This window comes from Schistocerca gregaria, chromosome X, assembly GCF_023897955.1.
Source record: "Schistocerca gregaria isolate iqSchGreg1 chromosome X, iqSchGreg1.2, whole genome shotgun sequence".
In the NCBI taxonomy this organism is placed as follows: domain Eukaryota; kingdom Metazoa; phylum Arthropoda; class Insecta; order Orthoptera; family Acrididae; genus Schistocerca; species Schistocerca gregaria.
This window is the reverse complement of record NC_064931.1, coordinates 98,625,819-98,650,066: the sequence shown is the minus strand read 5'-3', so window position 1 is coordinate 98,650,066 and position 24,248 is coordinate 98,625,819. Positions and strand designations below refer to the sequence as shown.

General features: G+C 41.2%; 1 protein-coding gene across 2 annotated transcripts in view; it reads right to left on the bottom strand.

Moving 5' to 3' along the window:
- Positions 1-2,150: 2,150 nt before the first annotated feature.
- Positions 2,151-24,248, bottom strand: part of LOC126297883 (AP-3 complex subunit mu-1) — a 162,536-nt gene continuing 140,438 nt past the window's right edge. For both annotated transcript variants that reach the window (XM_049989178.1, XM_049989179.1), the window contains exons 7-11: positions 22,786-22,965; positions 21,982-22,140; positions 16,283-16,333; positions 9,775-9,955; positions 2,151-4,701 (exon numbers count right to left, since the gene is read on the bottom strand). In XM_049989178.1, the coding sequence (XP_049845135.1) occupies positions 9,821-9,955; positions 16,283-16,333; positions 21,982-22,140; positions 22,786-22,965 (525 nt within the window). In that variant the 3' untranslated portion in view covers positions 2,151-4,701; positions 9,775-9,820. The remainder of the gene's footprint in view (positions 4,702-9,774; positions 9,956-16,282; positions 16,334-21,981; positions 22,141-22,785; positions 22,966-24,248) is intronic.

The window sequence follows — 24,248 nt, the reverse complement described above, 5'->3', positions numbered from 1 at the left end:
ATACGATCGCTGGGGGGGGGGGGACTTTGCAGCAGTAGCCGTAGGACAGGTTACTGCCCTGTCTCAGTAACTGTTCCTAGCTGAGGCTGTCTGGCATCAGTGGGCCATGGTCTCTGGCTCTGGCCCATCAAAGCTTTTGTGGAGGCAACATCCCAGGATGAAAGAGACAGCATGTTACCACAATGCACTTCAGATGATGGTTCCCATGACATGCAGCTGCCTGCTGATGGCATGCAACGACCATTACAGCACCGATGTCACTCTGGCACTTCCTAGGTCATGACCTGCATTACGATGGTGACTTATGATGGACAGTGATGGCAGTGATGACTCCGAACTTGTGACGGCACTGCCACATCTTAAATACGGATTTCTGCTGCTGTTGTCTGCAGCTTTTCTTCCCCAGTAGGTTGATGGAATACTCTGGTGTTGCTTGGCTGGTGTAACTGACCCGATTACTGTCCTTTATGTTGACGCTCTGTCATACGGTGAGCTGCTTCTTGTCACATCCTTAACTGGCCATTGAGACAGCATTCTCCTTCATGTTGCTTAACTATGGGCTCTGCCGACCCACTTGTGTCACTGTACGATACCTTTAATCTGCGCAACACAATGCAACACACATATAACCTCTGATTCCCAATATTCCTTCACATTTTAACCATCATCTTTACTGTACAACTCCTACCTTTAACTAACTTACTCACTCTAATTATTTGACCCTCTACAGCATATAGAATCACTCTTCTTCAATGAACACAATGTGCCACCATTCATCAGCAGGCCATTCTTTCTGTACATAGCACCACTCCAAATGCAGATGCTTGTGTTGTGTTATTGACAAGCTACACACGGGATGGTAATTCCCTTGTCTGGCCACAGATAGTCTCTGACCAATGGGGCGGGATGACACAGGGAGTCCATTACTTTTTCTCAGAGCAAGCACACATGCGAAGGGATTACAATGTGCTCGGTGCACAATGTGGTTGAAACATCCTCTCTTGGGATGGTCAGATGTGATCAACTCGAAGCTTGATAAGTATGCTTGTCTCACATTCAACACAGTCCAACATTGGGCCATGGCACATCCAAAGGCCCCATTGATCTGTATACTGCACAATTCAACCAGACAGAAAAATGGAGACCTGAAATGTGCTCTCTTCCAAACTGATAATGCTGACTCACACGAGTCTGCAGCATTTCCATGCCCTTCACACTGATCACTCAATATCTGATGCAAGTCGCCCCCCATTATACCCTACCAGATGTGGTACCACCATCAAAGCACACACATGACAGAGACCTGCAATTCTAATTATTTACATATCTGGTGTGTAGTTGTATGAAGTTACATTGACAGTGTTCTCAATCTAAAGGGGAAAACTGTCATGCTGCATTTAATATATATCAGTGCTGTAAAAGATTTGGTTGAAACTGTAGATGGGCAGACCATTTTGCACTGTTAAGTGCATACACATACCAACGCCCTCTCCTCCCAACATCCAACATATGAGTGTGTGCGAGCACGCGCGTGCTTCCGGTTGACAGCAATTGAGTGGCCAGTGCTAAGTAAATCTAGAGCACTGGCCTGGGGAGGGGCCCCCTATTCCACACTTCCCCTCCATCCCCACCACCGGTGGGCAGTACAGCGCAGTATTACGCATGCGCAACTCACGCGCTGCGGCTCACAGAGATGCCAAGAGGTGCCTCACACAGAGAGCATCCCAGAGTGCCTGTGAGAGCTAAAACACCAAGACGAATCGCTTCTCGGCTTTTGGCAAGATCAATACGAAGTTTTTTTTTTTTTTTTTTTTAGATAAGGAAAAAGGAAAGGAAAATCGCGCGCGCGCACACACACACACACACACACACACACACACACACACACACACACACACAGGGAGAGAGAGAGAGAGAGAGAGAGAGAGAGAGAGAGAGAGAGAGAGAGAGAGAGAGAGAGAGATTATAAAAGCTGAGTTGGCAGCATAAATAAGCACCTAATAGAGCTTAAAGAACCAAGAAGTCATCATTTTTACATTCAAATTCATCTCAATGATCCACTCAAACCCACTTTACAAAAGCTGTAATAGAAACATCACCATCGAAGGTTAGTTAAAAGGGAGTGAAATTATGTATAGTGCACTCAACAGTTAAAGAAAATTAACATTTATTAATTTCAGACAGCATGTATTTCTCACTGGTAGAAAGAGCAATAAAAAAAATATTACCACAGTCTACCTCACATGACTTATTCTTTAGTTCCATTAATAACACTGTTACTACATCACTTTTTTTTTTTTTTTTTACAACTTTCCAACTTTTATCCAATCAGCTGCATTCCATTTGATTTTAAACTGGCAGATGTATGTCATAAAATAATGACTAATAATCAGCAATTCATAAACTAAAAGTAATATAAGAAGTAATGCCTCATTTTGTGGATTTCTATAAGAAATATTGAAGATTAGATATAAACAATGGGTAGGAGAGATTAAAATTCCTCCACCTCAATAGCATCTGGTCACGATGAAAGGTGTTTCACAAATGGTAACTAAATATGCAACAAAAATACAATAGTCAAATAAAATGATGAACAAAATTTGTGGCCTAACAAGGAGCAAGGACAAACATTTGAACATGCATTGTGTACCTTGCTCTTCCACTGCCCCCCCCCCCCCCCCCCCCCCGGTCCCTACAAACTGCAGGACAGTAGTAGTTGAAAAGCTGAGCAATAGTGTTAAACATTTTTTTATGCGCATACCCACTGTTTCACACCCCAGGGTAAGCAGCTCTCTCTACTCACTGAATTGCAAGACATGGAACTGAATTGAATGATAAAATATGTGTAAGCATAGGTAGGAATGTACAACAGTTCACAGCAGTCAGTGGTGGTGGCTGTGCCAGCAAATGGTTATTGGATAGAATTTATGGGTTAAGAAGCTTTGAAACTGACATATTATCTTTTGTCTAAAATTCACAACAGACTGAGAAATAATGTTGCCAATGTCCTTGCCGTATTCTCATTCTCACAAAAAACTCGACAGTAAATCATTAGTGAGAGTACTTACAATGGCACTGGAAACAACTGATTGTCTCTCAACCTGATCCCTAGTCAGCTCTGCAGACAGATGGTGTCTATTGGCCTGGATATGAGACTATTGGCATACAAAAAGTTGGACAGCATACAAGACTGATAGCAGCCACTATCATCATCACACAATTGCCACCTGCCATGTAAGATATTTTGTCATTTATGTCTTATTGTGCTGTTCATTATCTTGCAATGAATATTCTGGCCTCTCTGGGTTTCTATCTCTCAAGAACATCTTACCTTACAAACACACACACACACACACACACACACGTGCATATTACTCATATTACTGTTCACTGTAGTGTGAAGGAACTCTGTGATCTAGACTTTTGCTCTCCACCTCATTACACTACTAAGCTGAGGGAAGAACACTTTCCTAAATTTTTATGCACGTACTCTGGTAAGCACTCCATTGCCGCCCCCCCCCCCCCCCCCCAACTCATTTCTTCACATTTCTCCATTCACTAGGACTTCAGAACCTGCAAAATTTACAAATATTACGTAAAACTGTTTCTGCAATCTTGCAATTCTTATTTCTGCCATTTTTAGTGAAACTACTTCACAGCAAGTACAGTTTCACACTCAATTAATTTAAAATTATGTTTGAAATTATTTACCCTTAATTTCAGTCATCATGAGCATCCAGCATTTTCATGAACATTTGTGACATTACAATGTGGTAACGCATTAGCAATATGTTAAAATATTGAGTGTTGAGTGTGTTAATATAATAAGCTGAGATGAAATTTGAAGAGAATGGCAGAATAAAAATAATTAACAGAATTAATTGTATTGCTGCAGCATAAATGTTCAGATCAAATGCTTTAGTTTCACTCACTAATAAGAAGGAGGATATCCATAATGGAGAGATTAGTCTTTAAATATATCCTGGCCTAATAATAATAATAATAATAATAATAATAATAATAATAATAGTAACTGTGACTGTCTAGATAATTTCAAGGATTCAATTTTTTTTAAATGTAATAGGCACTACTAGGATACACAACTATGGATAATAGGTCACCCAAAGGTAATTCCCAGAGTTCAAAGACACAAGAGGATAAGAGAGAGGTGTCACCTATACATGAAACAAGGTCCCAACAACATTCCACAAATAAAGCTACTACAAACTTTACTGAGGATTAGGCAAAATTAAACATTCCGTCTCTCAGACACTGCTCTGCATGTTCGAACATATTCACTCTGTAATAAGTTTTTATCTTCAGACCAGTGTTCATATTAATCTGAATTAGCCAACGACATGTCACAACCAGTCCCCCTCCTCCTGCTCTCGCCTTCTTTTTTATTGTTTCCTTCCTTTGTATGTATGTGGCCAACAGAAACTCAGAGCCCAGGAATTTCTCAACCTAAGTACTTATCACAGATTACATTAAATTATATTTTCCAAATTATCCATGCTATAATAATTTTAGTCTTTTCCCATGTGAAGACATTAACACACTTCTGTGAGATTGACACCGACATGTGCCTTATTGTCCAGAATGTGTTTCTTTACCAGCTGCTTCTTGTAAACTGCAGTACAGGTGATACATCAGTTTCCCAGAAATGGGCAAATGTGAAAATTTAGCAACTTGGATGTGAACCTGTAATATAGATAATACTACAGTTAATACATTGCCAACAATTATAATTGTGAACATCCAATAACAGAACAATATGCATCAAGCTAAATATCAGAAAAAAATTAATTATCATCCATTCCTACAGATATAATATTAAGAGCTCTAAAGTGACATTTAAATTAAATAGAATGTAACTGGACAATTACATAAAAGTACAGCAGAGAGCCCACTATGAGTGTTTTCGTATTATCTAGGATGACTCTCAAACTGCGATGCATGCAAATCGGACTTTCAAAACACGCGTTCTTGCTCAGTTACAAAACTGTTCAATTGTGAAATACTTACAGCAACTCTTAAAAAATATCACACCGTTATCATGAACTAACAGTAGCAATATTAACGGCAGTGCAACTATTAACGAATGTAGCAGGAACATCTCCCGCACCACATGTGCCTGTAGCCTTTCAACAGTTTCTGATACAGAAAAACAAAAGGTCATATCCTTGACAGGAACTCCCACACTGTATCAACTAATACAAAAAGTAAAACCATTAATAAATAGAGCTGAACTCAAGTTACCTCGAATGTTTTCTTTATTATGAAAACATCTGTCAATGAAGAAACATATTATTGCAGACAGGGTAGAATTCTCACAGCAAAGGAAGGGCCCCAATCAATTGTCTGACTGGGCTGCTGACCAACTGCAGTTAAGAAGGAACTGCAATTTGAAATATTAACATGGGTACGACTTTGGGGAGATTGTACTGAGAAAATGAGATCCATCTCTGATGCAAGTTATGCAAATTGCTGAAGCCCACAAGACTGCCCATGAAGCACAGATTTGTTTCTGGTAGAAGAAGACACCATGACAGTTAACACTCTTGACACCACTTACGCAGGATGCCATGCCACCTGGAAGGTCCCACGCTTACTCTGCAGCCCAGCTGTCCTCGTAAAGGACCATTCCGCCATCAATGCCACTGCTCAGCTGTAAACGTCATTTCATTCCCCCACCCCCCCACCCACGCACACACCTGCCCACATTGGTATGCGATATGTCACAGGTGTGGCAGAAAAGAACACCCGCAAGAGACACATTGCAGCAATTCTGAGGCAGATATGTAGCAAACCTAATGAGTGAGAAATCTATTGTGCCGACTTCTGAAAATGTGGCCCAGATAATTTACTCAGCTCCATTCATTGACAAGCATCCTTTGAGATTCCTTCTGGAAATCTGTGCTTCTGTGTCACTGCTAAACCAATCTAATTATGTTTAGGTTCACCAGCATTGCAGGCAGTCGAGGCAAATCTTTAGGCCTATGGATGTCATTGTGTGCCTTTTTCAGGTAAGTTTCTAGTTTTACTTACTTCTAACTGAGTCACTCATCCAGTAAATTTTCGTTAGTAGCTGACTTGATAGTGGACAGTGTCTCTGGCACAGCTTCAAATTTTTGGATTTACAGTTCATGAAACAGTGCACACCACACCATCTGAAGGGCCCATATCACCTTTATGTCTCCCAGTGAATGCATGGGAAAAATAATTGCCTGAGAATTCCAGGTGTGAGGATGACGATGGTGTCGACAAGCTACTGTTAAATAAATGGTGACTGGGCAGCACCATATCACAATAATGACTTTTCTTTCCTTTCAGCTGAGCTATATACCAGCTATAATCTGCAGTTTAATTACAGTTTTTAAACACTGATAATCTATATGCAACAATATTTACATAATTAACACACTTTGAAATATTAAGTATTTTAAAATTTGTAATTTATAAAACTCAATGAAATTTAATGCTAGGTTAAAAATGCAGGATTCCCTAAGATTTTATCAAATTTCGGAAATTCCCTGAGATTTCCCATATTTTTCTGGGTAAAATGTTAATTCCCTGAGAATTCCAGGTTTTCCAAAAGAATCACCACCCAAATGATATTTATGCCCAAATTACTGATTTCTAAGCTTATATCCTTAAAGTGGCGACAGCTTGGTTCGAAAATGGTTCAAATGGCTCTGAGCACTATGGGACTTAACTTCTAAGGTCATCAGTCCCCTAGAACTTAGAACTACTTAAACCTAACTAACCTAACTAACCTAAGGACATCATACACATCCATGCCCGAGGCACGATTCGAACCTGAGACCGTAGTGGTCCCGTGGTTCCAGACTGTAGCGCCTTTAACCGCGCGGCCACACCGGCCGGCGTGGCGACAGCTCTGCACATCTTCAAAGCCCTGCCAGTGTCTTCGGTTCTTAAAGACATCCTCAAATTAGAGCCAGAAAGGTTCATTCACGGAGACATTGTAACCCCTAGTCTTTGTAGTCAATGGGCCACTCCCATGATAACTGTACATAAACCCAACATCACCTAGAGACATCGTGACAATTTCAAAGTATCAACAGATGCAAAAGCTGAAGTGGAAACTTATCCTCTACTGACCGCAGATACACACACTGTAAAATTTGGCCACTGCACTGTATTTAGTTGAATTGACCTCACCGAGACAGATGCAACATCACAAACTTACTTTGTACTAAAAAAGGTACATGGATTTAACCATTTATAATGTGGATCTTATGGAATATCTCAGCTCTTACTATAGTTTACTATTTTATGGATCAAGTACTATAGGGCATTATCAACAGCGCTGCGTAACTTGATGATGTTTTGGTCATGGGTACGACTTCACAGGACCATTTTCACAACCTTGAGCTTTTGTTCTAGAGAGAGATAAGGACCTGAATACAACATATTTAGTGTTTAAACACTCAAAAAATGGACTAAAACAAACAAAGGATCACGATGTGGCAAGATGCAGGCCCGCATAAATGTCGAAGACTTACAAGTGGTTCTCAGAAAAATAAACTCTTATGATCGATCGACTGAAAACCTATCAGAACTCTCTTACACACTGAACCAGCTACGGTGTCAAGGCATGCATCTAGACGGCCCATCTAGTTGTTGACATGCTTTCTAGGCTTTAAAATACTACCTTAAGACAGCACTATGTTTAGAGATGTACACCCCTAGTTTGCTTCTGGTGGTAGCAACAGACACGTCTCCCCGTGATATCAGCACAGTCCTATACTGTAAATACCCTGATGGAACTGTGTGCCCTAGCGCATATACTTGCAAGATCTTACCTGCTTCTCAGCAACACTATTCTCAGAGTGTGGGAGCCCCGTTCCCATTATTTACGCAGTTCAGAATTTCAGTTATTCCTTTACAGACAGAGATTTCATCTCATTACATATCATCGTCCTTTGCTCACTACATTTGGCCCCAAGCATTCCATACCAGACTGGACTGCCCATCATCTCCAGCACTGGACACTGTACTTGTCTAACTTTCATTATTCTACCCACTAGTCAGAAGTGATGTTACATGCAAATGAGGACGCACAGTCCCAGTTCCCAATGAGACGTCACTTTCAGTTGACATGAATTTGTGGTTGCCATCTAAATTCAGACTGGATTTCCACCTTTCCCACTTTGGCTTTGCAGCAACTGGCACAGCCACTGATCAACGTCAGCAGGCTGACTTCATGGTTGCCTTCACTGTACCCTTTTCGATATGCCACTGCCCCAAGTTGCAGCTGACACTTCTCTCTTCCAGGCTGGCTTACTGGTTTGGGCTTGTCATTTTGGGCACCACATAATCTGGGTGTGTAAGGCACTCTCTGCCTGCCACAGATCAATTCAGTATAGCTCTGCGTGCCACCACTGATTTCTGCGGCATCACTGAAAGCGATTTTGCCTTTACCATCCCACGCAGCAGCCATTTGCTCCTCCACCCCAGCAAACTGTCTGGTCTCCTGGCAACTCTTTTATCCCTCATCAAGCATTGTCCTGCCTCAGCCTTCTGCAGCAATGTATGTGGACACCTACAGTGGCCTCTCCAGATCACACACCACCTTCCTCTTCTCCGCTGCTGGTCGCTGCTTTGGAGTGGGGGGTGGGGGTGGGGGGGAGATATGTAGTGGTACCAACCAACATTACCATGGAAACTGAGTAGCTGGAGCAACATTACCACTAATCAGAAGGCACCAATACTCAGGCATGCGCCCTGGCAGAAACATGCCAGACTCCGGCATAAAAGCTGGCCTAAGCTCAAATGGCTTTAAGCACTATGGGACTTAACATCTGAGGTCATCAGTCCCCTAGACTTAGAACTACTTAAACCTAACAAACCTAAGGACATCACACACATCCACGCCCGAGGCAGGATTCGAACCTGCAACCATAGCAGCAGTGCGGTTCTGGACTGAAGCACCTGGAACCACTCTGCCACTGCAGCCAGCCGGCCTAAGCTGATGTCAATGCAAGTAATGGAGTACACTACACAACTATTATTATACTGCCTAGAGTGTTATTCTGATGGACTTTAATTGTAACAGAATTTGATATGGCTTGGACTGAACTTTGCTTGGAAACGCAGACTTAAGATAGCTTGCAGTGTCCTTAGTAGAATGTTGTATATGCATGGTGTCCCAGGAGGAATGGTAAATATTCAGGGATCTGACAGGAATGGTCATATGAAGCAAGAATGTCTAGTAAAAACGAGTTCTAGAATGCATAGTATAAGAGCTATGAACACTACTACATGCTGTGAAACCGTTCTCTTTCACTGCAATACATTGCTTCCTATTTTGGGAGGTTGTAGTACAGACCAAAACAAGAAAAAATTGTGCAGTAAATATGGGCTCTAAAATGCATACCTTAAGAGCTAATTAGACCATGTTCAGTAGAAGAGATGAGTTTCAAGAGACAAAGATGACCAAGTGCTCATATCTCTTGAGGTATGGATTTTGGAGCCTATGTTTATTCAACTTTTTTGCTTCAAATGATCACTCCTATCAGATCCCCAAATACTGACCATTCTTCTAGGGACACCCTGCATATCTCTCTTACTGGTAATAACCTCCGTTGTTTGTATTGTAGATCACCATAAAAAAAAGAGGCAATACAGCAGTGTGTAAATACATGTATTCTGAATATTCAATGTATTGTATGCAAAACAACAAATAGTGTACTGGAGAAAACAATTAGCTCTGCTTGTGAGTTTAGTTCATACATCATAATTTATACTCACTACTCTTCAGCTGATTCCAGTCAACTGTCATACAGTCACAGAAATTTTACATTCGTATTTGGAAACGTCCAGCTTTAGTAATATATTTTACACCTTTAAAAGGTTTGTACTTTTCACCATACATATCCAATCGATTAACTTTGAGACCAGAAACAGCTAGCTGATTAATGGTGAACTGAACCTAGAAAAATAATAAAACACACAATTATGTTTTTACCAAACATGTTAATTTCCACACACACACACACACACACACACACACACACACACACACACACACACACACACACACACACACACACACATTCAGAAGTTATGAGTGATTTACATTGATAGCTTAAAATGTTTTTTCATGCTCATGCAATCCAGTTTGTACTTCTGTATGTCAATGGGCAGTGCAATTAGAAGGTCATATTTGTGAGTGTTAGAAACATTAGTGCAGCTGCCTGCCTACAGTGTCAATGATACATGCAACGTCACTCCATGCAGAGGCAAGATTGTGAAAATGGAGAGAGGAGAAATAATTAATAGCTGTAACATACTACAGAGGCCCGAGATGGATGAACTCCACAGTAGCTGGGCTGAACCGAGGTGGGGGTGGTTTTAAGAAGATGACCAATGGTTGCTCAAAGAAAAATAGTCATTAATCACACATTTTGTTGAATAACGAACTACAACGTTTGTAGCGCACTGCATAGTGGCAATGTCCCCTGAGCATGTGCTGTAGGCAGCGACTGAGAAGGCACTGATATGACAGACGGCCCATGACCTGCTATGATGCCAGTGGCTTGACAGCAACACTGACGTGTTGGGTATTTATTGGGCCATGTGCCATCTGGGCACAGCTCTGCAGTTCAGGGCAGGGCAACTGGATGGTGTGGGAACCCACTGTTGTTCTTGTATAAAAAGTCAGCCCTCAGCAGTGGCGGCTGTTTGCAGAACCATGTTGCCCCGACAACCAGCATATACCCTCCCTTGTAGGTGGTTGCCACCAGACTGAGATCCCTTTGACTAAAATTGACAAGTATTTGTAACAGCTCCATGTGTACATGTTTTTCTGAACAAGCATTTTCAACCACATAAGTCACGACAAGCCTGTGGCTTGGATGTGTAGCAAGTGGCCTGCCAATGCTGCAGTCACCCTGTCTTTGTACATCCCCTCGGAGGTTTAGGCAGGATTGGGAAGTGATATGAGCTTTTAATTAATACACAGTACTCAGGTTTAGAAAACTAAACCATATCAGTTTATACATGATATGAGGCTTTCCTGGCAAATATGATGCTTCCAAGGTTCTCGGGCGTACTGCAGGAGGCAATCGTTGGAGTTCCACGATATTTCAGTGAACAACCATTCTGCCATCATCATGTGGTACTGATGGAATGAGGGGGTCTGCAGTGCACTACCAGTATATACACCTGTAGGTCCAGAATTCTGGCCTCACAAATTTCACGTTGTGCTCAGTGGCAGGGGGAAGTGCGGCTGTGGCGGTGAGCCTTAGTTATCTGCTGGTCACTGTCTGGATTGCATCTCATGTATGGATGTTATGATTTTCTTTGATTGAGCTAAGTACGGGTTTCCATGCCTTACTTAGTCAGAAACCCGTGTCCCATAACTATTTTCTGGAAACTCTCTTAAATGAAAAATTATGTCAATTTATGTTCCTAATTGTATTTTCCTTGTGAATTTCAATATTCTTTTATAAAAACAGAAATGAAATTCATATAATCTGATAGCTCATAAAAACGCTCCATTTGAGTCACGACGCCTGCAACGCCAATGGCTGCTCCTACTGTCGTAATGTTAATTCACAGTGCCATCTTGTTTTGGAATTTACTTTTCGGAAAATGGGTTATGAATGGTGTTTAGTACCGTACTGTACAAATACATCTATAAAAACTCCTAAAAATTTATTTTTGAGTGTTCCAAAGAATGAGAAGATGCGTAAAATGTGGTCGCAATGTACCAGCAAATTGCCACCATGTCGACGTACGAGTTCCTAGCTTCATTAAATAACGTTTCGCCCTGTGAAGTTAACATTAATTTACCTCCAATATGTGCTTTCCCACTGTTACAAGGAAGGATAACGTCATTCAAATGGAATTAAATTCTTAGTGAAAATTGTCATTTTACCCATTTTTACCTAAATTATTTGGTAGCTCAATTGTTAGAGTGGTGTACCGTCAAATTATAAAAGAGGGCGTCCATAGATTGCTGGTTCGAATCTAACTTGAAAGAATATATTAACTTTTTTTCAAACCAACTGACAGTCCTCTCATATGAAAACAAAATCACAATTACAAAATTTCATCACACTGACCAGAAAAAGAATATTATTGTATTTTTCTCCTGGGTCCAAGGGGTGCTGAGTAAGATTCTAACTCAAACCCAAAAGAACCAGTGAGATAAAAACTCACAGACAAAAATGGGAATGGGGCTGCAAAACCCCAAGTCATGGACAGTAACTAAAATGTGACAGCGCCCAGCCATGTCGTATGCCTTATGTAGGTCAAAGAAGACCGCGACAAGGTGTCAGCGGTTAGTAAAAGCTCATCTGATTGCTGTTTTCAATCCGAGTAAATAGTCAGTTGCAGACCATCTTCCTGGAAACCACACTGATACAGGGACAAAAGGCCCTGAGATTTGAGTATCCAACACAACTGGAAGCTAATCAGCCTCTAGAGCAGTTTACGAAGTATGTTGGTCAGGCTAATCGGTCAGTAGCTGTCAAGAGACATTAGATTCTCCCCAGGCTTAATGACAGGGACAACTATGCTGTCTCGCCATTGCAAGGGGAAGGCACCTATGAGCCAAATGTGATTGAATACCCTGAGCAGATGTTGCCTCTGTCTAACTTCCAAGTGCTGGATCATCTGGTTGTGGATGGAATTCGGCCCAGCGGCCTGCAAGAATTCCCATTCAATGAAGGGTTCATTATAGGTTTCAGCTTGTTAGGGGTTGAAATAGAAGGGAATTTCTTCAGCACATCATTTTTGCTGGGGAAAGGTAGCAGGATAGCAAGAGACTCTGATGATGTCACAAAATGTGTTGCAAGGTGTTCTGCAAGGACTTACAGATCAATACACAGAACACACTGTAGGATAAGACCATGGACAGCTGATTTTCACTAATGGCGCAAAAGGCTATGGAGTTTGGAGGTAGCAAACACAATGCTCCCTACATTCCCTTTTACTCTGCTTAGTAAGGTTGTTGGTCTCAACACAGACAGACTTCAAAGTGGTAAGGTTGATCGGTGAAGGGTGTCGTTTATATCATTACAGCGCCTGTCAGTGTTCTTCGACAGCACTACGACATCCTTGGTCCATCACAGTACTGGTCGACAATGAGAGGGACCTGTGGACATGAGGGATAGCAGTGGCAGTGACATTGGCATGAAGGATAGTGTCACAGAAATCCTGCACAAGCACATCAATGCAATCCAAGACAAAGGTAATGAAGTGCACAGCCGATGTATATGAAAGCCAATTGGCTCTGTAGAATGCACAACATGGGGGCCTGTCTGACTGGTGGTGGCAGGGGAATGACAGGATCACCGGAAAGAGGTCACTACCACAAAGACCATCAAAGGACGAGCAATGTAGGGAAGTCATGAGAGCAGGCAAAGAAATAGCCAGATCAACAGCAGAAAAGGTGCTGTGAGCAGCACTGAAGTGGGTAAGGGAACCATTATAGAAGAGACACAAATCAAAGTTTCTAATAAATTGGCCAATTAGAAGACTCCTACCCATCAAAGTTGCACTCCCCCGCAGGGGGTGGTGTGCATTGGAGTCCCCAGAAGGAGATATAGGGGAGGGAACTTGAGTGTTAAAACTGGGAGTCAACCATAAGAAAATGTCCTACCTAGAGGGAGGTAGACACTGCAAATGGTGATTGTTAGGGTCGTTTGCATGCGTACCACTATTGCTTCCAGGGGCTCCAACAGAATGCCTGATAACAACAAAATATTGGAGAGTGGTCATCATGGAAGTGCATTTCTTGAAGAGCAAGACAGATTAAGAGGAAACACAGTTTTGTATTTCCAGTACGTGACAATAATATCCATTGTAATTCCCCTGGATGAGCATGTGGTGGAGTCCAGGTTAGACATAAAGAAGCTGAGAGGAGGTCTGTTACTCAGTTACTAGTCATCACCGCTGATGATGGCGTGGATCCATAAATGAATGTCAGATGGGGGGAGATGTCACCTATGAGGACACTGGGTGAGCCTTGTCCTGGCACTTACGTTTCTTCTTCTTGTTTCGGAGGATAAGGAGGGCAGGGTACAGAAGGAGAGCAGGCTTCTGCTAGATCCTAGACTGAAAGAGGAGTAACCATGGGACACACAGACTGTGCGTCTTGTGGCCGAGTTGTGGTAGCAGGCTTCTGGCCCGAGAGATGCCAAGGGTGGAGCCCCATCACTGGTGGGTGCCACAGGGGAGGGTGTGGAAACTGTGGGGAAGGTGGAGGGCATGGTAACTGTAGGAGGGAGGAATGGGAGGAGGACGGAGGAGGGGGAGGAGGAGGGGGGAGGAGGAGGGGGGAGGGGGAGGGGGAGGAGGAGGACGGGGAGGAGGGGGAGCAGGGGGAGGAGGAGGGGGAGCAGGGGGAGGAGGAGGGGAGGAGGGGAGGAGGGCGAGGAGGGCGAGGAGGGCGAGGAGGGCGAGGAGGAGGGGAGGAGGGGAGGAGGGGGAGGAGGAGGGGGAGGAGGAGGGGGAGGGGGAGGGGGAGGGGGAGGAGGAGGGGGAGGAGGGGGGGAGGAGGGGGAGGAGGAGGGGGAGGAGGAGGGGGAGGAGGAGGGGGAGGAGGAGGGGGAGGAGGAGGGGGAGGAGGAGGGGGAGGAGGGGGAGGAGGGGGAGGAGGGGGAGGAGGAGGGGGAGGGGGAGGAGGAGGGGGAGGGGGAGGAGGAGGGGGAGGAGGGGGAGGGTGAGGCGGAGGGTGAGGCGGAGGGGGAGGGGGAGGGGGAGGCGGAGGAGGAGGGGGAGGAGGAGGGGGAGGAGGAGGGGGAGGAGGAGGGGGAGGAGGAGGGGGAGGAGGAGGGGGAGGAGGAGGGGGAGGAGGAGGGGGAGGAGGAGGGGGAGGAGGAGGGGGAGGGGAGAGGTGAAGGCAGGAAAGGGAGGTAGGAGGTGGAAGGGGAAGGTAGAAGGGAGAAAAGAAGGTAGGATGGGGAGAAGGGAGGTGGAAAGAAGACAGGCTGCAATAGCTCAGAGCCCTGTATGCGCCAAGTACAAACTCAAGAAAGAACCGTGAGGCTCATGGGGGGGGGGGGGGATATGCACATAGACAGGGGGCGGAGGCGACGGGCAGAGGGGGCGGAGGCGACGGGCAGAGGGGGCGGAGGCGACGGGCAGAGGGGGCGGAGGCGACGGGCAGAGGGGGCGGAGGCGACGGGCAGAGGGGGCGGAGGCGACGGGCAGACAGATAATAGAAGATTAGAATAAATAAATACCCTGGCAACGCCAAGTTTCTCAGCGAGTTTTGTAGTAAAGTGTGGAAATTTTGACCTGGTTTACCCACAAAGGTGGCAACCAGAGACAACATCAATTACACGCATATGGTGCTGAAGTTCAGAAACAGAAACTGTACTGCTTGGGGAGGGGGGAGGACATTGCCACTGCAAAGTGTGCTACAGTTGTGGTAGTTTGCTCTTCAATAAAATTTATGATGAAAAATGACGTTTCTTTGAGCAACCACAGCCTGCCAATAGACCCCTCCCCACTTCAACTCAACGCTGTTACTGAAGAAACTCTGGGCCTCTAGGGGGCATGTAGCATCAACCCTCTCTGAAGGGGAAATCCGCGGCTGGACCCAGCATCTGTCACAGCTGCAGCTGTTGGCGTTGAAAATTACAGTCGAGCAAATGGGTGGACTCTTTTTGCACATCATCTCCTATTTTAGTGTGCAGGGGACATGGGTCAAATATAGGACTGTCATAAAAAAGAGGCTATAATGCTAATACATATGACTTTCATTTATATTTAGCATTTTAGTTTAAAACAATGGATACATCTGTATAAAATCTATGTAGTCATCTTAAACAAGTTTCTTAGCAAAGTTAATTAAAATTGAGGAACTGAATTTAAATGATTATTTATTGTCCTTGAAGCTGCATCATCCATTTCAATAGCCACTTCATTTATGAACACAGATAATTAATTTATTAATTTACAACTGTCAGTCAAGACTGATTGATCACTAAGGAATTTTAGCAGCAGCAGCTGAAGTGAACAGCAAAATCTTTATAATGGGGGAAAAAATGCTTAAATGGGAATAAATGACAAAGGCAGCATCTAAGAACTAAAGAAACTAAATATATTCAAATTGTAAGAAAGGCCTAATACACACATGCATATCATTACTTTACACAGACAGAAAGATTATATGAGATTTGACTCTGCTCATTATCTTTTACACACTCACAACATAAAACAGTGCAGCTCATGATGTACTGCATTCACAATAAGCTATATGAAAACTGGAACTACAGTTATGGGAAAACTACTGATTACTTACATTTATTGAGGGATTTGATTCTACGGCAGGAGCACCTGACTGCAAATTGATCTGAAATTTGAAAAGGTCATAGGCTTGTTATTTATGGCAATGTTAACAAAAAGGATTGCAGATAAATCAGGAATTTAACTATAACTATTCTGACAGTATATTACACACACTTCTGCTTCATCATCAAGTGGTTTCAAAGCATCTTCCAAATATTATGCACATAAATATGTAACTATGATATGTCGGTATAACAAAACTGAATTATAAAGAAAGGTAATGCTGAACTTAAAAGCAAAGGTCAGTTTCACTAGCAAAGCACTTTAACGGAAAGCAGCACATACTTGCATTCCTCATGACTATGAACTGAGTTATACAGCAAGTTGTAAGAGGGTCCTCCACCAATATAATATGGAATCCCAAGCACAGTGTAACTTGGCATTTTTCATTTGCATGAAATATATACAAAGATGAAAGAAATGATTAGTGACAAAAAGAAATAAAAATTAGAGATTAGCAGGTCTCAGACACTGAACTGTTGGCTTGCTAATCTCACACTTACAATAACGTGGCAAAAGTAATGTCAAACCACCTTTTGCCTGGCACAGTGCAAGAACTTGATGTGGCAAGGATTCAACAAGTCATTTAAAGTCACCTTCAAAAATAGTGAGTCGTGCTGCCTCTATAGCTGTCCATAATTGCAAAAGTGTTGCCAGTGCAGGATTTTGTGCATAAACTAACCCCTCCATTATGTCCCTTAAACATTCAATGGGATTCATGTTGAGTACTTGAATTGTCCATAATGTTCTTCAAATCAATCGTGAATAATTGTGATCCAGTGACATGGTGCACCATCATCCACAAAAATCCATAGTTGTTTAGGAACATGAAGTCCATGAATGGCTGCAAATGGTCTCCAAGTAGCCAAACATAATCATTTCGAGCCAATGATTGGTTCGGTTAGACCATATGACCCACTCCATTCCATGTGAACACAGCCTACACCATTTTGGAGCCACCATCAGTGCACGCACAGTGCCTTGTTGACAGCTTGGATCCATGGTTTCATGGTGTCTGTGACACATTCGAACCGTATCAGGTCTTACCAACTAAAATCGGGATGTATCTGACAAAGCCAACATTTTCCAGTCATCTATGGGCCAACCGATATGGTCATGACCCCAGGAGAGGTGCTTCAGGGAATTTTGTACTGTTAGCAAAAGCACTCGTGTTAGTCATCTGCTTCTATAGCCCACTAATGCCAAATTTGGTCATACTGTCCTCATGGGTATGTTTGTCGTGTGTTCCACATTCACTTCACAAAGTGTTGCCTGTCTGTTAGTACTGATAACTTTATGCAAATGCTGCTGTTCTTGGTCATTAAGTGAAGGCCATCAGCCACTGTGTTGTACGTGGTGGGAGGAGATGCCTGAAATTTGGTATTCTCGGCATACTCTTGACACTGTGGATCTTCGAATGTTGATTTCCCTAATGATTTATAAAATGAAATGTCACATGCCTCTAACTCAAACTGCCATTCCGTGTTCGAGGCTCCTGAATAAAAATGGTATCTCCACCAATGCAATGCCCTTTTATACCTTGTGTAGGTGATACCACTATCTGTAGATGCGCATATAACTATCCCATAAATTTTGTCACCTCAGTGTATGCTCAAGGCCACTCAGTGATGGCATGCCTGCTATTAATGCAAAGCTGTCACAGTACTATTTACTATTTGCTTGTGAAAAATTAAAAGGTAGCACTATGCTCCACAGTTACTGATTATCGCCATCTACATATTATTCTTAGTTATGTTCGCCTTTTGTATAGCATCAGTCTGATGTGAGAATATTATAATGAAACACTGATAGTAGTAGAATTATGTGGTGTGGCCCGCAATGCTACACACATTGCAGCAATGTTGATTTGGAAGCATGATGTTCAAGTGATTGAGGACCTGTTCTACAAAATCTCACAAATTCCATACAGCATTCTGTCTGGGCAGGATGGAGTGTCGTGCACATCACTGAACATGAGTACTGAGTTTCTCAAAGAACTACTGCACCATTTTTGTCGTGAGTACATGCACTGTCATGTCAGCAGATGGTACTGCAATTTGGGGGGGGGGGGGGGGGGGGACACACACGACAGTCTTCCTCAACTGATCCAGAAGACCAAAACTCTGGATACCAGCTGTGTACTGGTTACATACACAGTGAAGCCCCGCTTTTACATTTTTTCAGGGAACTTTACAAAAATGGTGTGGGAAAATGTAAAATATGGGAAATCACATCTTAAGTGGCAGAAGTTACATATAGGATTTCCCCTTTCATTTTTGCAATTTATTATGTATAATTATGTACACAATAGGCATCAAAATACTCACCTGGGACTTTTTTTATTATTGAAAAAATATTGAGAGTTTTTTTAAAATATGTTTAGCTGCTAATGTAACCAGAACTGGTAACTGTCTGGGAAATATAGTTATGTGACTTAATTTCCTACATATTATCATTTTTGGAAAACATGGATCTGTCATCCATTATTTAAATAATAAAACAATGCACCAGTTACATATTTTTTAACCTTAGCATAATGTGTTTCAAGAATTTATTCTCATTCTCAAGCATAAATATTTACGTAGGAATTTTTGTGGTGTTTCCATGTGGTGTATTGCATTTATTGCACTGTAATTGTCTTTTTGAGGTTAAAAATTACTGTGTGTCCTACATTAGCCAGAAAACCACATATACAATCGGTCACCCACATTGTTTGAAGGTAAAACATCACAATAACTACTTACGTAAACATTTGCACTAGATGGTGAGATTAAATTCTTGAAACATGTCTTGCCAAACATTAAAAGTACAAAATTTTGCTGTTTAAACCAAAAAGAATCGGGCAATGCAAAGAGAGCAATGGTGTCACCTAGAACTACAAGTGACCAAATAACAAAACACGCAAAGTATATGCACATTTGCATTCGAGTTAATGTAAAGGTTTCACAAAGATCACAGCAATCGTGAAGCTGCGAGTGCGCAGTAGGGACAGTTCGGAAACGGTTGTGACTAGTCATGATACCTTTATCCGAAGGCACTACGTTAGTCCCATCAGCCACCATCCTGAGTAGAGTTGGGCAGCAGCAGAAGATAAAACAGTAACTGTTAAGACTTTTACCAATTGACATCTGCTGAACAGAGTGAGCTACTGTCAAGAAACTTAACCACATAACATCTGTAAACATTACTTTAAGGCCAGCATCATTTTACCTCACTTGTGTCATATTCTTTCCCCACAAACATTTTTTCATAAAGCGTAAATCAGGAACATTATAAATATGTTAATGCAAAATTGGGTGTGAATTACCATTTTGAACAAAGGAAGTTTAATGGGAGTGGTAAAGTCATAAATGGTGTGAAAATGTTAATTCTGGGAATGTAGAAGTAGGGTACACTGTACCACAGATAGACATACTAGGAAAATGTACATGGCGGCACTATTCACTCACTGTCAACAGCCAGGGCAATATTCACGAGAAGTCACTACTGTTAAATTTACTCCAAACTATTACAATCCATTTGTAGGATGAAGTAGAAATCTTGACACCACAATTTTTAACTGTCCTACTCACACAATTTTTTTGAATTGGACAGCTGTTTTCACTACTGAGATTATTTGAGGTGTGGGTGACACAGTGGGTGCCTTTCGTAATAAGTCACATACACAAGTGTCCAATGTAAGGTAGCACATGTATGTTTCTTGGTTAACTGTGGCTGATCAGCTGTCCCAGTGTGTTTGTCAACTATAAACTTTTTCACATCTTCTACTGTTTGACAGCAATCTCTCTTTCACTTAAGTTTCGTTCTTTACATAAAATCAAGGAACACTTTTGTCTTCATATTATACTCAAATATACAACTTGTGTCAATACGTATACACTGGGATTTCAGTACAATTTGTCACGAATGTCACACAGTCAGATCGAAAATTTGACGAGTGTCACAAAATTATATTTTCTTGTAATATAGGAAACTGCAGAAAGACTTTTCCTTCATAAGATTGAGTGTTCCTGTAATAGTAGTAATTCAAAGTACTGGTTAGATAGGCAAGGTGACCTTATGGACTGCACTGCCCTTTCCCATTTTCTTCACACTTAGATGATTTTTCAAGTCGTACCCTTATATCAATACCCTACAGAAGTGCAAAGCACTTTTTGTAAAATCATGAAAAAATCTACTTTGAAGATCTCCCGTGTGCTGTTGAGTATAAAAGCTCTCGCCTTGGACTTTAATACCTACTACAAATTTTTCTTTTGTTTCCTTTACTGTTTGCTCAATACACAGACTGAATAACATTGAATCTTCGTTGATCCATTATGGATTGTGGGATGACAGCTGGCATGAACTTCTCAATGCAATAATTTACCAACAGCCTTATGATGTGTAGAAGTTTCTTTTATTTTATGAACTTCTGTGTGCTGCTACCAGTTTCGGCATTACATTGATGCCATCTTCAGGCCCCACTCGTCACAGTCACGGGTCCAGTTATATGGCTCCTTCCGTGTATAGCGATTTTACAACTATGACAAGTGGGGCCTGAAGATGGCATCAACGTAATGCCAAAACTGGTAGCAGCACATAGAAGTTCATAAAATAAAATAAACATCTACAAATCATACGGCTGTTGGTAAATTATTGCATCAAGAAGAATAACATCGAGGATGTTTCCACTCGTATATCACCAAAATTAATTATCCAGTTACTTTTCCTTAAGACTCACTTCTAAACCTATTACAATTTTTATGCTTGAAAAGATGTGTCATACTGTAAAATGAAAGGAAGGTCACCGAGTTAGCTGACAGATCACATCTATTCCATTTCATTTTATAACATGACACAGCATTTCACCCAGCCAGAATTTTGTTACACATTATTACCCTGATACCTTTGCGTCAGAAACACTTTCCTTGTCTGGACAAACACGTTTTACCCCTCATTCATAGCTTTTAAACACCAAGTACCTGGATTTTATACATTATATACGTAAAGTTGTAGTACAAGTAAAACTAAAACTGTCAAGAAAACTTGTGTAACACCTATGATTCGTAAACATTACTGTACAGCTAACATCTGCAACAAAGATAGACAGATTTTTCAACACCTTTCCTAGTTGCTAAGAAGAAAATGTGAAAATGAGAAAGTGCAAAACTTTATAAATCGATAAAAAAGAAGGAATTAGATGATCATCATATAGTTTGAAGACATGAGATGTTGACTAAATGGAAGTTCGGACAATGGAGTGCAACAGAAGTGGATTCTTGGTAAGCTAATAAACTGCTGAATGAGAAGGGCAAAGAGCGAAGGCTAAAGAGTGCGCAAATGTTCTGTGGCAGTTGGGCACTTGCAGTTTTATTATGTCAGAGAGATTGTAAGTGTATCCAAATGTACAAAACAGAAATCCAGCACAGCAGAAATGTAAACTGTCATGTGCTCCAGTTAACTATCTTACCTGGACAATGCCAATTGACGTGTTAAAAGGCCTCCGAGTAATTGGTCCATTCTCTTTCAGTAATCAACTAAACACACAAATTGTGTGCAAATTAGCTACTTTATGTCTTACACTTTGTGTGTGTGTGTGTGTGTGTGTGTGTGTGTGTGTGTGTGTGTTTGTTTAAATACAACTAACAAATTATAATGTTTAAGTGAACTCACCGTGCCTCGGAGATTTGGCAGTCTCGATGTATCTATACGTCCAATATCCCACATCAGTACTTTACTGACAGGATCAAAGGAATATTTCCCTTGATTAGGAACAAGACTACAGTTTAGCACAGATTTTGGCATTGGAATTTCAATAACAACATTCTCGACCTGGAAAACAAAAGAACAGCTATGTACATTAAATGTTTCCTCTAAATTTCTGTTAAGAAAACTAGGTTCTCTCTTTCTTATTGTAACAGTTCCCCCCATCCCTCAGGCAATGTAAGAATGTGAGGAGGATAAATAAAAGGTTTTGCTGAAAGAAATATCATTTGTTAAAGCAGTTATTAATGATTCTGTCACAGTTACAGTATTATTTTAGGCAACCAGTTTCAAATCTTAAAAGTTTATTTTTAAGTCTGGCCTACTGAGGCTGCACTAACAGTGCCTGATCTTAATAATAAACATCAAAGTGGCAACACATGCTTTATAAATGTTTGCAGAATGAATGCCACAACCCATAAGTGCCTCTTACCAAGTCAGAATTTTGATTTGGTAAGAGAATTGTTAATAAAAACTTTAAGAAATTTAACAAAGTTGCTGGTTCCTTGTCAACAAAACATTGAAAAAATAAAATAAACAAATAAAATATTTGTATACATGTCTAGTCTCTTCTCTCAGTTATACAATGTTAAGCAGCATAGATTTACACAACATGACCTGCTACTTACACAGCTCTGAATGCTAACTTCACTCACAGTGTTTGGCCACTAATAATTAAAAAAATTGATTACTTATAAACAAAACCTTACTCACAGTTCTACCAATTGTCTGTTTTGGTCCCACAGTGAGATCCAGTCTTCCTCCTCCAACATCTTTAAAGGAAATACTATGCCTTACATATATAGGGATCGCTACTATATTTTGAGATCCAATGTGGTAAGACATAAGACGGAAGTTCCCATCAGGAGGGATAAAAGACAACAGTCTTTCAGCCTGCAATAAAATAAAAAAAAAACATGGAATCAATTCATACACTGTAATCAGGATCACTATGTCGATTAGTCAATAGCTATTTGTGCAAATCAAGAAACGTGCTCCACATACCCCATTACTACAACACGCTCTTTCTTCCAAGAAAGATTTAACATTTCTAACCTTCTGCAAATGTCACTACAGTGAAAGTCTCCATAGCTCTCCCACATAAAATATCTCTCTCTTTATAAGGCATGTTTGTCACACGCATCTGGATGTTTTCATAGAGCAATAGATAATAAGTCTGTTATATTTTGGGAGTGCTGCCACAAAAACTATATTTTTCTAATATTTAAGCCGCGTATCTTCTGCCCATTGAGTTAAAATAAAGGTTCTGACTGATGTAAAACACCATATATGTAATATCAGTAACATTTGTATTCTTTGTCAGGAGCAGCATAATGGCTACACAGTAACTAAATATCACAAAATGGCCACACACAGATACTAAATATGAACATTTTGAAAGATCAATATTTTCTTTCAATCTTTGTGCATTTTATTTCACTTTTTTGTGCAAGAATTCCCTAGTAACACTCAGAACAATATTTTCACACAATACATATAGCTCTTCATAACAAAAATACTGCAGAATTTTAGCATATCAATGTAATAAAGTACAACATTTTAAGTAACTTCAAAAACATATTTCTTTTACATTTTTCACAGAAGATCACAAGCAAGAGATAATACTGAAATTTATGACAAGATGGACAAGTTTAAAACCATTTGAGTACATTATTTGACAAGGAGAAAATGATATGCAGTTATATATCCATTCCCATATCTGTGAACTGATTTTGAAGAAATGTCTTTCTTTGGGCAAAGAAAGAAAGAAAGCACACCCATGAACAAAACTGCAGGAAGGACACTACCTAACAAGATCAACACACTAAGAAACACCAGCCAAAACAGAACCAAAACACAGGACTATCTTATACGACACACTAGATCAAAATTTTTTAAAACAGAATCTCACAGTACACAAATAGAAAGAAGAAATATAATGCAAAATAGAATAAATTGAAGACAGCAAACACAGAATTCTGTTTTGCCACCTAGAATGAACAAATGCTTCCAAATGGACAAAACACTGACCAGGTTCTCATAATCTTTCCTCAGTAGCACCACTTTTAATCACCTAAAAGCTGAAAGTGTAATTGAGTGTGGGATGGTGTTTCAGCAAAGATGTTATTGGCACCTCAGTTTCGTTTGCACTCATGCACACATTTATTCTTCACTAG